This window comes from Thamnophis elegans, chromosome 2 (genome assembly GCF_009769535.1).
Source record: "Thamnophis elegans isolate rThaEle1 chromosome 2, rThaEle1.pri, whole genome shotgun sequence".
NCBI lineage: Eukaryota > Metazoa > Chordata > Lepidosauria > Squamata > Colubridae > Thamnophis > Thamnophis elegans.
Window position 1 is genome coordinate 52,961,225 of NC_045542.1, and position 14,232 is coordinate 52,975,456.

The 14,232-nt window shown below is 43.6% G+C and overlaps 1 protein-coding gene across 2 annotated transcripts in view; it reads left to right on the forward strand.

Annotated features, from left to right (window-relative positions):
• The window catches only part of LOC116503241 (E3 ubiquitin/ISG15 ligase TRIM25-like), a 42,298-nt gene that overhangs the window by 15,006 nt on the left and 13,060 nt on the right, over window positions 1-14,232 (forward strand). For both annotated transcript variants that reach the window (XM_032209509.1, XM_032209508.1), the window contains one exon: window positions 1,114-1,276. In XM_032209509.1, coding sequence (XP_032065400.1) covers window positions 1,114-1,276 — 163 coding nt within the window. The remainder of the gene's footprint in view (window positions 1-1,113; window positions 1,277-14,232) is intronic.

Consider the following 14,232-nt stretch of genomic DNA (forward strand, 5'->3'; position numbering starts at 1 on the left):
ATGATTCCTGAAAACACTCTGACCCCTTTCTTTGCAACACCAAGAAGCTTATCTACATTGCCTCATTGAACCTTCATTAGAATGGGCTGGTAGCTATTTATGGAGGGATAAAATAGGTGACATTACCTTCTCTTAAATCCCCATACAGTATTGAAATAATTTAGGGCACATTTTTCTAGTCTAGACTTTCAATACAGATTTCCCATATGACTGCATATTGCCTCAAGCCTCCTGTTTGTTTTCAGATAGAGCAGTTCAGTTATTTGCAGGATAACTCCAGTTACTCATTGGCTACTTTGCAGAGGCAGCAATTTCAATTTGAGCAACTCAATGTTTAGAATAGAATAGAATAATAGAGTTGGAAGGGACCATGGAGGTCTTCTAGCCCAACCTCCTGCTTAGGCAGGAAACCCTACACCACTTCAGACAAATGATTATCCAACATCTTCTTAAAAACTTTCAGTGTTGGAGCATTCACAACTTCTGGAGGCACGTTTTTCCACTGATTAATTGTTCTAACTGTCAGGAAATTTCTCCTCAGTTCTAGGTTGCTTCTTTCCTTGATTAGTTTCCACCCATTGCTTCTTGTTCTACCCTCAGGTGCTTTGGAGAGTAGTTTGGCTCCCTCTTCTTTGTAGCAACCCCTGAGATATTGGAACACTGCTATCATGTCTCCCCTAGTCCTTCTTTTCATCAAACATTCATTTACCTTTCTCTCTACCTTTTAAAGTTGCCTTTTATCATGCACAAGATATAAAACCTTTGCCTCCAAAATAGAATGTTGCTGGTCCAAAACCTGGTAGAACTGTTTTTAATTAGTGCTTTTCTTTCCAATAGCATTTTTGTATTTTTTTTAAAGTCGAGTGATCTCTATTTCACTTTTTGTCCAGGTACCTTAGATACAAGTTCCCAAGTAACCCAGTGTAGTGTTTGCGTTTTGCAGGCTCTAGAAGCACAGTTGTCTCATTTCTGACTCTGGGCATTAGAGAGTGGAAATAGTTATGTAGAAGGGTTTTACAGAACAGGGGGAAAACAGCTAGTTTCCATTCTCTAATATCCAAATCAAGATTTTGCTGAACTGTAAGCTCTCTTCAACACTGTTTGTTACCATAGGACTTCCCAAAAATAAAGGCCATATCTGATTGCTCAGGAGCTTTGATTGGACTGAAATGTGAGGAACTCAGCAGTTTTGTGGGGATTAAACAGACATTGAGTGATTTGAAATCCCAAATTTCAATGATTGGACTCTGCTTCATCAATAAAATCCTCCAGAAGGGTAAGTAAACTGAAATTTGAAACTGATTGTCTCATTCAATTCAATTCATTCAGTTCCTTCATTGTGCATGTTCAAATAAATTAATTTTCACCGCATAATTCAATAATTCCTGTCTCGAAAACAGGAAATCCTTCCAAATGATGTTAGTGGGAAGAAAACATTTGAATGAGGGATGTTGTACTTTGAACACTTTGTTTAAAATAATGCATTTACGCCAAAGGAAAACAACCCTGACATAGTTCCCAAGAAAGAAAGATGCAGAGACAAATAAATAAAAAATAAACACAGGCAAAAATAGAAGAGAATATATGTAGCTCAGGATTGAACTATGGTGTCCTTGGTGCTCTCTTGAGCTTGGTTATTTGCTTGGTTCCTTGATTAGGATATCATTGTCTGTTTCACTTTTCCTGGTATTAATCCTTGTTTATTTTGGTGTAGGCTGCTGAAGGTGTGTTTTGGTCTTTTTGTTTCCCTCTTAAGTTTTTTATTATCTATTTTGAATGGTATGTAAATGTAATTTATTCCTATGTACATATCTCTTGATGGTATAGTGACTAAATTAGTAGAACAGCGAAATACTGTGGATATAATATACTTAGACTTTCATTATATTTATTTTGTACAATGACGATAAAGACTATACCATACTAGACTTCAGCAAGGCATTCGACAAAGTAGACCACAACATACTTCTTTGCAAGGTAGAAAAAAAGTGAGATAGATAGCTTCACCACCAGATAGATTCGCAACTGGCTGACAAACCGTACTCAATGAGTCGTCCAGGGGTGGGTTGCTGCTGGCATTACTGCTGGTTTGGTGCCCGCAAAAAAGTACACATATAAACTGGGTGAAAACCAGGCTTAATAGCAGTGACTGTGAGGGGGATCTTGGAGTCTTAGTGGACAACCAGCTAAATATAAGCTAGGCTGCAGCAGCAGCCAAAAAAGCTAACCCAATTCTAAGTTGCATTAACAGAGGAATACAATCAAGATCAAGTGAGGTACTAATACCACTCTATAAAGCTCTAGTAAGACCACACCTAGAGTACTGCATCCAGTTTTGGTCACCACTATAAAAAAGATGTTGAGACTCTAGAAAAGTGTAGAGAAGAGCAACCTGGATGATTAGGGGACTGGAGACTAAAACTGTTAAATCTGAATGCCAAACTTTTAGGAATTCCCTAGCATTTCTGGATTTAGCTTGGTCTTGGATGCTCAGTTTCCCAGTTGAATCTATGGCTGAGTTTGTTCGTGTGTTGTGAGGTTAAGGAATTTTCATAATGACTTCTGATTGCTATTTGATGTTCATGGGTGTTCTCTGCTAATCTGTCCGTCCTACCTATTAGCTATCACAGTCCTTATCCCAAAGGTGCTTTTTCAGGAGGCAACTGGAGTTTCTTGTTTTTTTTTTGAAGACATTTCCCTTCTCCTCCAAGAAGCTTCTTCAGCTCTGACAGGATAGTGGGGAATGGAGGGGCTATCCTGTTAGAGCTGAAGAAGCTTCTTGGAGGAGAAGCGAAATATCTTCAAAGAAAAAAAACAAGAAAGTCCAGTTGCCTCCTGAAAAAAAGCACCTTTGGGACAACCAGGACCGAGATGACTGAGAATCTCTACAGACTGTTACAATCCTTGTATTATATTTTGAAGATGAATCCTGTTTCTTCTTCTTAGACTACTGGAGCATTTGATCTACTTAAGATCTCCCAGAGGGCTTTAGTTGGTTTATCTGCTACAATTTGCCATGTGGATGTAATAGTATGCTTGCAATTTTTGAGATGTTTTTGATATATGGTATTATTCGCTTTTTCATAGCTCTTGCTGATTGTGCTGCAGTGGGTTCAGTGGTCAGGCATTTTTAAAATGACGTTCCATGTCTATTCATTTTGATGGAAGATGTATAGGAAGACCATTTCCTTTTTCCAATATTCTGAACTGCAGCAGTGTATTTAGACACTTGTGGTCTAAATAATGTTTTTACACAGCTCCTCTTAAAGAATGTTGGACTGTTGTTTTGATAATGGAGCGCTTGATTAGTATGGGTTGTGCTTCAACAGATTAGCGATTTTAATTTGCTATCATTTCCGCTGCTGCAAAGGGTATTCAGGAAGGATAGTGTGGTGGTGTTTCCTTTGAAGATGTTGATTGTTTCATGTGTCTCCTCTAGTTCCTTTTTTCATATTATGATGAAGTTGTTGTCTACATACCGCTGCATCCATACTTTGAATTGTATACATGGCAGTGCTAGTTTCTAGACACTGCATTACAGTCTTTGTTATGAGTCCTGAGGGAGATACATTTTTTTTTAAAAAGCGGCTTTAGCCGTCTTTCAACAGATTCACAAATACTTTGGATCTTTGGCCTATTAAAAAAGCCAAGGTTTCAATGCTTTTGTAAAGCAGAGCAGGAATGGAGCAAACAGACCTCTGGGGAATAGTACAGGGAAGACAAAAGCAGTAACAAAAAGGCCATGGCTCTGGGAGGACAGGAGATGGCATTGTTCATTTGAAGGTGCCCATAGTAAGCCCAACCTTATGGGATAGGCAGAGGCATTTGGAGAAAGATGGTACCATAGATAGCTGGGCTTTGAGCCATGTACTTTTCGCCCAGAATCCTATTGGTAACAGCTCTTCAAGCAAAGCTGATAATCTAGGAGGAGCCCAAAATTGTCTGGAGAATGCAACACCATCAAGAATTAAAGATGCAAAATTCCTGAGCACAGCAAATCCTGGGATCCAAGCCAACCTTGCTAGGGTTGAGCTTGAGCCTATCCCTTCCCATCTAGTTTTAAATAGTGTCCAAATAATATTGGGAGAACGCCTCCGTGACTGTGGTGACTCCCCTGGACACTTCCCCCAAATACCTCTCCAGATGTCAACTCTGAGGAAGATGAACCAGTTCCGTCTGGAGGAGGTCAATGGCTCCAAGCAGCTGTCTGAGAGGGATTTGGCTGAAGCTCAGCTGCAGCAGGACAGCCCTGCGGCTTCAGGCGGGGAAACCGAACTCAGCTGCAACCGCTCAGTGATGAGGAACAGGAACCGCCTTCTGCAGCTGATGCAAGAACACGGAGGGCAGGAGCAGCAAAGGTTGGCCTAATTACTCATGAGCAGGCAGCCTCACCCTTCTTGATGGGCTGCACCAGAAGCTTTCTATTTAGCACATCAGACAGATGGAGGCAATGCTGCGAATAACCTGTTTGTTTCTTAGTTGTGATTTCCGCCTTGCTTTGGATTGACACCGTGATTTGACTTGGATTGTGCCTTGTGAGCCATCTTGTATTGGGAATTTAATTTTGTCTAGTGGGCTTAGCTTGATTAAGAAACTTTCATGTACCTTGTGGACTCATTAGCCATAGTTCTGTGGACAGGCATTGGTCTACTTTTGGCTGGACTTAATTGGGACAGTTCTGGGTTTTTGGTGAAGGGAATTGCTGGGGAATACTAATAAACATACTAAACCACATGTGTGTCTGTGTGTGATTGGGACAACACAATGACTTCACTAGGATAGCCAGAGATCAAAACAAGTCATTAGGTCTTGTGGTAATACCAGACTCCATGTCATCAGATGACCTTCCTAAGTAGCCTCATCAGAGGTGGTATTCAGCAGGTTCTGACCAGTTCTGGAGAACCGGTAGTGGAAATTTTGAGTAGTTCGGAGAACCAGTAAATACCACCTCTCACTGGCCCTGCCCTCATCTATTCTCTGCCGCCCGAGTCCCAGCTGATCTGGAGGAAAAGGGGATTTTGCAGTGTCCTTCCCCTGGAGTGGGGAAGGAATGGAGATTTTACAGTATCCTTCCCCTGTCATGCCCACCAAGCCATGCCACGCCCATAAAGCCACGCCCACATAGCCAGTAGTAAAAAATTTGAATCCCACCACTGAGCCTCATGTAGATATTATTTCATTTCATTTCATTTCATTTCATTTTAATTTATTTGTATGCCGCCCTTTTCCCTGAAAGGGACTCAGGGCGGCTCACAACTCAAAAAGGGAGGGGAAAAACAAACAGAGTTACAAAAACATAAAAACCATACATAGTTAAAAGCACAACAATCATACCATTCGAAGTGGGGCAGCGAGTCTTTAGCCCCAGGCCTGTCGGAACAGCCAGGTTTTAAGGGCTATGCGGAAGGCCTGGAGGGTGGTGAGGGTACGAATCTCCACGGGGAGTTCGTTCCAGAGAAGGCCCTCCTCCGGGTAGTCGCCAGTCGACACTGGCCGGCTGATGGAATTCGGAGGAGGCCTAGTCTGTGGGATCTAATTGGTCTAGTGGAGGTAATTGGCAGTAGGCGTTCTCTCAAGTACCCAGATCCAATACCATGAAGGGCTTTGTAGGTGACGACTAGCACCTTGAAGCGTACCCGGAGATCAACAGGCAGCCAGTGCAGCTCGCGGAGGATAGGTGTTACGTGGGTGAACGGGAGGGGAGACAGCTTTGAGGAATTCCACAGAGCAAGGATCTAGAGCTCAGTCGCCCCACCATACTAGCAATGACTGACTTCAGAGAAAGGAGAATATCCACTGGAAACAAGTACTGTACCCCCTTCATGAAGGAAAGCCTTTCCTTTATAATAAAAACCAAGAAGTTTGCCAGTGAAACTGTAAAAAACTGAACATTCGGTCAAGACAACAGATGGGAAGGAGTCAAGAACGAGAAGTCCATGAAAGGAGATTCATACAAAAGATTAATGGAGACCACATGTTCTCAGAGACCCATCCACAGACAGGAACATGTTTTCCTGTCCCAGGCAGGAGAAGTAAAGATGCCAGGAATCTATTGTTGAGGGCCATGGGATGGTTAAGCCAGGCCATCACCATGCAGAAAATGCAGAATGGGATGGATATGCAGGAGGGATTTCTTAAAACAGCTTCACTTGCAGCCAGTTTACACATGGGAGAAAAAGCTTAAGCCTGCAGTGCAGAAAAAGCCCTTTATCTTAATTTCCAACTAATGAGACGTGATTATGTTTCTCTCCCTAAGTAGGCTACTTCTCAGGACTGTCTCCTGGGAATTTAGCACTTTAATGAACACCATCTGTTCAGATATTTATTTATTATTTATTTATTTAATTAACCTGTATGCCACCCACTCTCGGAAGATAGCCTTTCCACCCACCGTAGCAACCCTTGGTGGATCCCAGCTTTTACTCTGTCAGGCCTCCTGGGCCTTATTGCCTTCATTCTCCTCTCTGTTTCACTGTTGTGGATTTGGAGGGGGGGAGGGAGTTGGTGGTACTGAAAACAGCAGGGTACAATTGTATCATTAAAAAATGGACATGAAAAATAGCCAGTGTTCAGAGAACAAGAGTGTAAAATTGAAGTTGGGGCAGCTAGTTTATTCTCAACATGTCATAAGGATGAAGGAAGGCTTTTTAAAAATGTTACGGCTTTTGAGCTGAGCTTAGCTGCTAATGATCACATGGATATAGAAATTAAGGAGACAACAACATACTGTATATGATTAATCACTGTCACTTTCTGGTTTGTTTTTTACACCGCAGTCTAAATTATAGCCTTGGTATTCCCTGCTGTAGGACACAGCAGCTCAATGGCTAAGATGCTCAGCTTGTCAATCAGAAAGGTTGGCAGTTCAGCGGTTCAAATCCCTAGCGCCGCATAATGTAGTGAGCTCCCGTTACTTGTCTCAGCTTCTGCCAACCTAGCAGTTTGAAAGCACGTAAAAAATGCAAGTAGAAAAAGGCGTTCTGTGCGCCTTTGGTCATGCCGGCCACATGATCATGGAGACGTCTTTGGACAGCATTGGCTCTTCGGCTTTGAAACGGAGATGAGCACTGCCCCCTAGAGTCAGGAATGACTAACACATATGTACAAGGGGAACCTTTACCTTTAATCCCTGCTGGTTTCCCGTTTTTTTTCTGTTCAGTTGTATCTTGGACAGCCTAAACAAATCCCTACAGTTTTCTTGCAAGGTTTTTCAGAAGTTGTTTGCTACTGTTCCCTTCCTAGTTCTGAAACAAAGTAACTGGTCCAAGGTCACCCAGTTGGCTTTGTGCCTAAGGTGGAACTAGAATTTGCAGACTCCCAGTTTCTAACCTGATGCCTTAACCACTACACCATGACTCTCATCAAAGTATTGTTGGAAGTTAAATCTAGTTCGGTTCTTATTCCAAGCTGGGGGAGAGACACAGGAGAAATGAATTGGAGGCAGGCTGCAGATTTGGAAAAGAGGTCTCTGTTTATTTGGTAGTCACAAACAACAATGACAGCAGCATGTTTCTAGAGTGAGAGTAGGTGGGGTTTTATACAATTTTGGGGTCTTTATCATTGAGATGCCTGTTCCTCTGCAAGAATATTATTATATTCTCTGTGGTAGTGATAAACGACTGAGGCGATTCTGCATTCAACTGTCTTTATTAACTGAGAGCATTAACAGAACAGAACAGAACCCCTTGGTTTGACAGCTATTTATATGGTAGCTGTCGAACCATTAACCAATTAGAACGCTGCCATTCTCCCACCGGAACGCCTCCACGTGCGAACCAATAAAAACCCACATTCGGCTTGAGTGACATTGGCCGGTCGTAACGTGACAAATATGTCCTTTAATATTTAAATGGCTGTTGTCAGATTCCTATGGGGTCATCGGCCCTTGACTGACTCTACAGGCAAAAACTCCCCTTTTTAAAAATCCTAGGTGTTTTGTTTGGCTGAGCTAATCTTGTCACTTTAGACTCCTTGCCTATTGTGCTGCTTATTCCGAGCTACTGGCTGCCCTTTGGGTATTAATAGAGTGGCCTTGTTTTATGAATGGATACAAAATATCCATTCATGAACCCTAGCCTCTTCGGGCTTTTGCTTGAGGCTGTTTTCCTATAGCCGGGATGGCAAACCTATGTGCCACAGGTGGCATGCGGAGCAATTTGTCAGGCCACTTGAGACATTTGCCCTGTCAGCTGGCCAGTGCACATGTGCACACTGGTAAGCTGAGTTTGACCCTTTTTAAAGCTATTTTTTGCCCTCCTTAGGCGCCAGAGGCATTATAGGAGCCTGGGGATGGCGAAAACAGCCTCCCCTGCCCCCCCCCCCCCGAAGCCCTCCGGAGGCTTCAGGAGCCTCAGGAGCACAAAAAACTGGTCCTACGGGCAAACCGGAAGTTCAGGAACGGACTTCCAGTTTGCTTGTAGGGCCAGTTTAAGCCCTCCAGAGCATTCAGGGGTCTTCAGGAGGCTTCTCTGAAGGCTCCAGAGGACTAAAAATAGCCCTACGAGCCGTTTTTTGTCCTCCGGAGCCTTCAGGGAAGCCTCCTGAGGGCTCCTGAACGCTCTGGAGGGCTAAAATCAGCCCTACCAGCAAACCAGAAGTGAGTTCCGGTTTGCTTGTAGGGTCATTTTTTGCCCTCCGGAGGATTCAGGGAAGCTCCTGAAGCCTGTGGAGGGCCTCTGGGGAGGTAGGGGAGGCTGTTTTCGCCCTCCCCAGGCTCCTATAAAGCCTCTGGAGCCTGGGGAGGGCGAAAAAATATGCAAAATGGGGGGGTCGTGTCTGTCATGTGCGCATGCGCACCGGGAGGGGTCGTGCATTGCATTATGAGTGCAGCCCGCCTGTGCATGACCCCCCTGCGCTCCCCCCACTTATGGCACACGTGCCAAAAAAGGTTTGCTATCGCTGGCCTAGCCTCTTCAGGATTTTACTTGAGGCTCTTTTCCTACAGCAAAAGACTGGGACTGCTTTAAGTAGATTTTTCTCTTCGCCTTTTAAGGGAAATATTTTATTCTGTCTCTATTAATATCCTGTAGAATGTTTTATTCTGGGGAGGGGGCCCTTCCCATAGTATCTAACCAGATCCAACCATGCTTATCTTTCAAAGATAGCCAAGTTTGATTAAAGGCTATCATCTGTTGGACTGAAAGATTGGAACAATGGTTACCATCTATGAGGGTTTCTTGTCCCCTTCTTCCTGATAACTACCAATCTAGCAACAGATAGTTGCTTCCTATCCAAGTATTGTTACACAAATGCTCATATTCAGCTTATGGTCACTCATTCACACATTCACACCCCTGGAAAAGAGCCACACTCAAATTAGTTTTAATTGACCAATGATTTTTTTTAACATATATGGAGACTCAGTGGATTTAAAATAACATCAAAGCAAAACCTACTGGATACCAGTGGTGGGTTCCATACCGGTTGGAATGGGCCTGGCGGCGTCCACATGGACACGCAGCACGCACATGCCTCTTAGTGCCTCCATGACCCTCCGCGACGCTCCAGCTGCTCAGTGTAGCATTGTGCAGACGCTGTACACACAGTGCGCATGCACGGAAGCCCCGAAGACTTAAAAGACTGGTAAGGAGCTCAGGTGGGCAGGTGGGCCCTCCAGAGCACCATACCAGAATGGTATCCGGTGCTCCGAGCAGGCTCTGGTACTCCCGTACTAGGGTGTACCATCTGCAACCACCACTGCTGGATACAAAATATTAATTTGCTCTTTCTTGCCACACACAAACACACACATCCTATTCAACTAGACAGGCAAGCACTAGCCAAAGAATAGAAGCCACCAAATCTGGATCCAAAAATGATTTAAAGGGTGGGTGGGCTTCAGATCCCCTATTATCCCCCAGTGTCCTTGCTTTGTTAGTTCACAAATCTGGTAACTGTTGATGGGACTCACAGAAGGGTTTTTTCGTGTGCTGAGGTCCAAATTCTTTTATCTGGTTCAGATGACTTTTTTTTCCTTTCTATCTTAATGACCTAATTCTTTTTTAACTATTTCCCCTAGGGCAAGGGTGTCAAATCCGCATCCTCAAGTGATGTATTGTGATTTTTACGCCCTTTGCTAAACCGGGCGTGGGTATGGCCAGCGCGTGACGCATCCAGCCATGGGCTGCAAGTTTGACAGCCCTGCCCTAAGGGATCTTTTCCTGACTTTTGTCCACCCTGCTTACGTGCTTGCTTCACCTTTAGGTATGCCTAGTCTCACAGAATTAACCCTACATAGGTTCCAGAAGCAGCCAAAGTTAGCTAAGTACTATCATCTGCTGTAGTGAAGGCTCTAGGTTAATAGTGAAAATGGTTCAAGAGCATTTGAGGGCATAAAATGGTTGAAGGCTTTCTTGTTCTTTCGTATCAAACAGAAATGATGCTTGAGCCCAGTCATTCAAGCAGTTTGTCAACTGATGGGACCCAGGAGATGTGCCTTTTCAGATGCCTAAGGTGACCAGATTTTCAGATTGGCAAAGAGAGACACCATTGACCGGGGGGGGGGGGGAGCTAGGCCGCGGCGGTTACTGCCAGCCTGCGGCCTCGCTAGGGATGTCTGGTCACCTTAGTCTATCCATATATTATCCCTATTATCTATCTTTGGGGCTTTTTTGACCTCAGCAGTTTTTTTAAAGTAACTTTAAATGGTATGTTCTGGTTCTTTTTAGCATTTTAAAGATTTATTTTTTCAGTTCACTCACTGCAGCCATGTTTTGTAAAATAAAAACGCACGTGAGTAATTCATCGTAGCTCAAACTTTCTGGTCACTACCAGGTTTCTTTTGCTTTGCTTTTTCTCTCCTAAACAGCATTTCTCTCAGAGAAGTGAAGGAATATATGAGCTGAAAGAAAGTTAGATTTTCTGCTATACATGTACCTGCCTTATCAAATTATTCTACTTTAGAATCCAAATCTACACATGCATTAAGCTTTTCATACAGCAGTGATAGATGATAAGATAGATGATAGATAGATGATAGACAGACATATAGGAAGATAGGCAGACAGATTTCTATTTCCAACTCTTGTATCTCTAAACTCTAATAAAGCAGCTCATTTGCTAAGGAATAAGTGACAAACATTTATGATGAGAACTTATATAATAAAAGTAGGGAAATGATAGTTCTCCATGTTACTAGATGGGCGTTTCCTATAAGTATGACGTATAGCAATGTTTCTCAACCTTGGCAGCTTGAAGATGTGTGGACTTCAACTCCCAGAATTCCCCAGCATAGCTGATTGGGGAATTCAGGGAAGTGAAGTCCACACATCTTCAAGCTGCAAATGCTGCAACAGTGGTGCCCACACTGGGTCTGCGTACTTGAGAGACCGCCTCCTGCCAATTACCTCCCTGCGACCAATTAGATCACATAGATTAGGCCTCCTCCGAGTTCCATCTGCCAGTCAGTGCCGACTGGCAACTACATGGAGGAGAGCCTTTTCAGTAGTAGCTCTGACCCTTTGGAACGATCTCCCCGTGGAGATTCGTACCCTCACCACCGTCCAGACCTTCCGCACAGCCCTTAAGACCTGGCTAGCCCGTCAGGCCTGGGGACAAAGATAATTGCCCCCACCCGAATGATGAATGAATGTTGCTTACTATTTTACTTCTATGTATTGTTTGTGTTTATTGTCTGTATGCCCCCTCCCTTCATTTTATGTAAGCCGCCCTGAGTCCCCTCAGGGAAAAGGGCGGCCTATAAGTATTAATAAATACTCAAATACTCAAAATACACACATGTCTGCGACATGTGGCAGAACATTCCAAGCCCGTATAGGCCTCACCAGCCACCTGAGGACACACCGTGGACAGCCCACAACCCATTAGATGTCAAGGTCCTCTTTGAAAATGATGGACGAACATCATCATGTTTTAACTCTGTAAGTATGTAACTCATGCCGAATTTCACTGCAAAATTATGATATGTGTATCACTGCTCCCCAGCCTCTACAGAACCATCGGTTCTTTATTTTTGTGACATAATGCAACTTTAATGAGCTGGATGTCTGTAACTCAAACACTGTATCAGCAGTATATGTCCTCAGTGCCTCATTCAGTCTCTTTCATTCACATACAGTACATCTGATATGTGGGTCACAACATAATTGCTGCTGATAGAGATGTCAACAATTACTCAGATTCACTCATATTAGACACTATATTATCTAGCTGTTGGCCAGCATGTTCTTGTAAGAGGAAAAGGGGCTCAGAGCTTTGTGGGAAACAAAGTCAATGTCTTAACATGGTATCCCAATCAAGCTATCAGGTTAAACTCTAATGAAGCACCTCGTTTGCTGGGGAATAGCATGAGATGTGAGGGCAGTCATTGTCTTTTATCAAGTTTGATTTACAGTTAACTGGTATGAACTTGGTCATTAAATATCAATGACAACAATGATTTATCTGGAAGAGAAAATGTAAGCCTTTTGGGAAACGTGTCACAACAGGACAATTCTGCTAACATCAAGCATTTTCAAACGGCATGTCACCAATTGGAAGCACCAGTCAATCGGTAGGTTTTCTATATTACTTAATGATAGACTGATTGACTGGGAATGCTTTATAGAAAGGAAGAAACAACCTGTTGTGTTTTAACGTGTTGTACATCCCTGCTGCCCCAGGCATAATCTCACAAGAGTGATCCACATTCCTTTCCTTCACATACTGATGGGGATGCATTTTCCAAAACTGGCATTTGTGTTTTGTTGTACTAATCTAATGGATTAGATATACTGGGGGCGGGAGACAGAGGTCAGCAAATAGTAAAAAAACAAAAAAGAACTAAGTGCGATCAGTGGGTCCTTTTTAACTAGGTCACATAAACATGGTAAATGCATTATTTATATCTGCAGGATGCATGGAAAACAGGGTTAATAGCGATGAATTATTAAGTTGATGATGCCTATGAATATCCCTTGTTTTGGTAACTGTTACTTGCTTTTAATTTACTTGACAATATTTAACTGAGCTAAATCATTGTAAAAGGAAATTCTACAGTTCCTAAAAGCAAAGTTCCTAAATCAGATTTTGAAATTCCCTGGTCTTTTAAGGAAAAGTTCTAAGGTTTATAATAATTTCATAGGAATAATATCCCCACAGGAGTCTCTGCCTCTTTCCCCGAAGAGCATACCGCATCGTGCAAAGCTTTAAGAAATTCCCCGAGGATCCCCATCCGGCTTTTAGCCAGAAAAAGTTTTTTTCCCTCTCTCAAGTCACGCAACAGTTCTCAGCAAAGCGCCTCGAAGTTACAGGTTGCTTTAAATCGCTTTTCAGCCGCTTGTTCGCGGACAGCACCGGCAGCCTATTTCTGTGCAGCCTCAATTTCGCTCTTACATATCCCGCGTTTACAAGATTTTCTCCGGAGCTGATCACACTGATCCAACCTGACAGCAAGCTCCGCCGAGCTCAAGGAGGGATAGCCCGGCGCCTAATACTTGCAGGACAAACTGGTGGAATCCCGGACACGACTTTCCACTGTAAAAAAACCATTCCCCAAAGCCAGAGCACCAAAGTTAACTTGGGCCTCGGGAAACCTTTCGCAACAGGCAGCAAACAACTAAATACTTTCAAGAGTGTTTTCCTACATAGCAGAGGGTAACGCCAAAAAACGTATTTTGCTTGCTCTGGAATAGGGTAAGGTGTTGGGTAACCCCTACGCCTACGACTCCCAGTGTGGCGACGTCCCGGTTGCCTTGGCTTTTGCTGGCACGTTTAATTGTCGATCCCATTGGGAAACTTCGTAAATCGACACCTTTCACTTTCCTATTTTGAGCTTGTTTTTGATTCCTGTTTTTAGAGTGCCGCTCTTAAACGCTAAAAATTAAATCCCACCTTCTGCAATGCAATGGACTCTCTGAAAGATTTGAGATTAACACCCTTAATGCCCCAACTCAGTCCCTCTTCCCACTCCAATCATGTGCCGCTACTTCCTCCAAGCGCGGCGCTTTACTCACTCCTCGAAGCGTTCGCAACTTTGCTCCTTCCAATTTCTCGGCCCGGGAGGCTCGCTGGGCTCTGCCTACCCCGGGTCCCCATTGGTCCAGCGGGCCGAAGAACGCGAGAGGGGTGCAGTTGGGAGGGAAAAGCATGCGAAGAAGGACTTTCTTTAAAGTGGTCAGATTATAACACAGGGCGACTGACGATAGTTTGAGCGGGTGTGGCCAGCGCAAACTACTGTCAGTCGCCCCATGCTCATCAAAACAAGTCCGGGGAGAGTAGGTGTTGGGCAGGAAG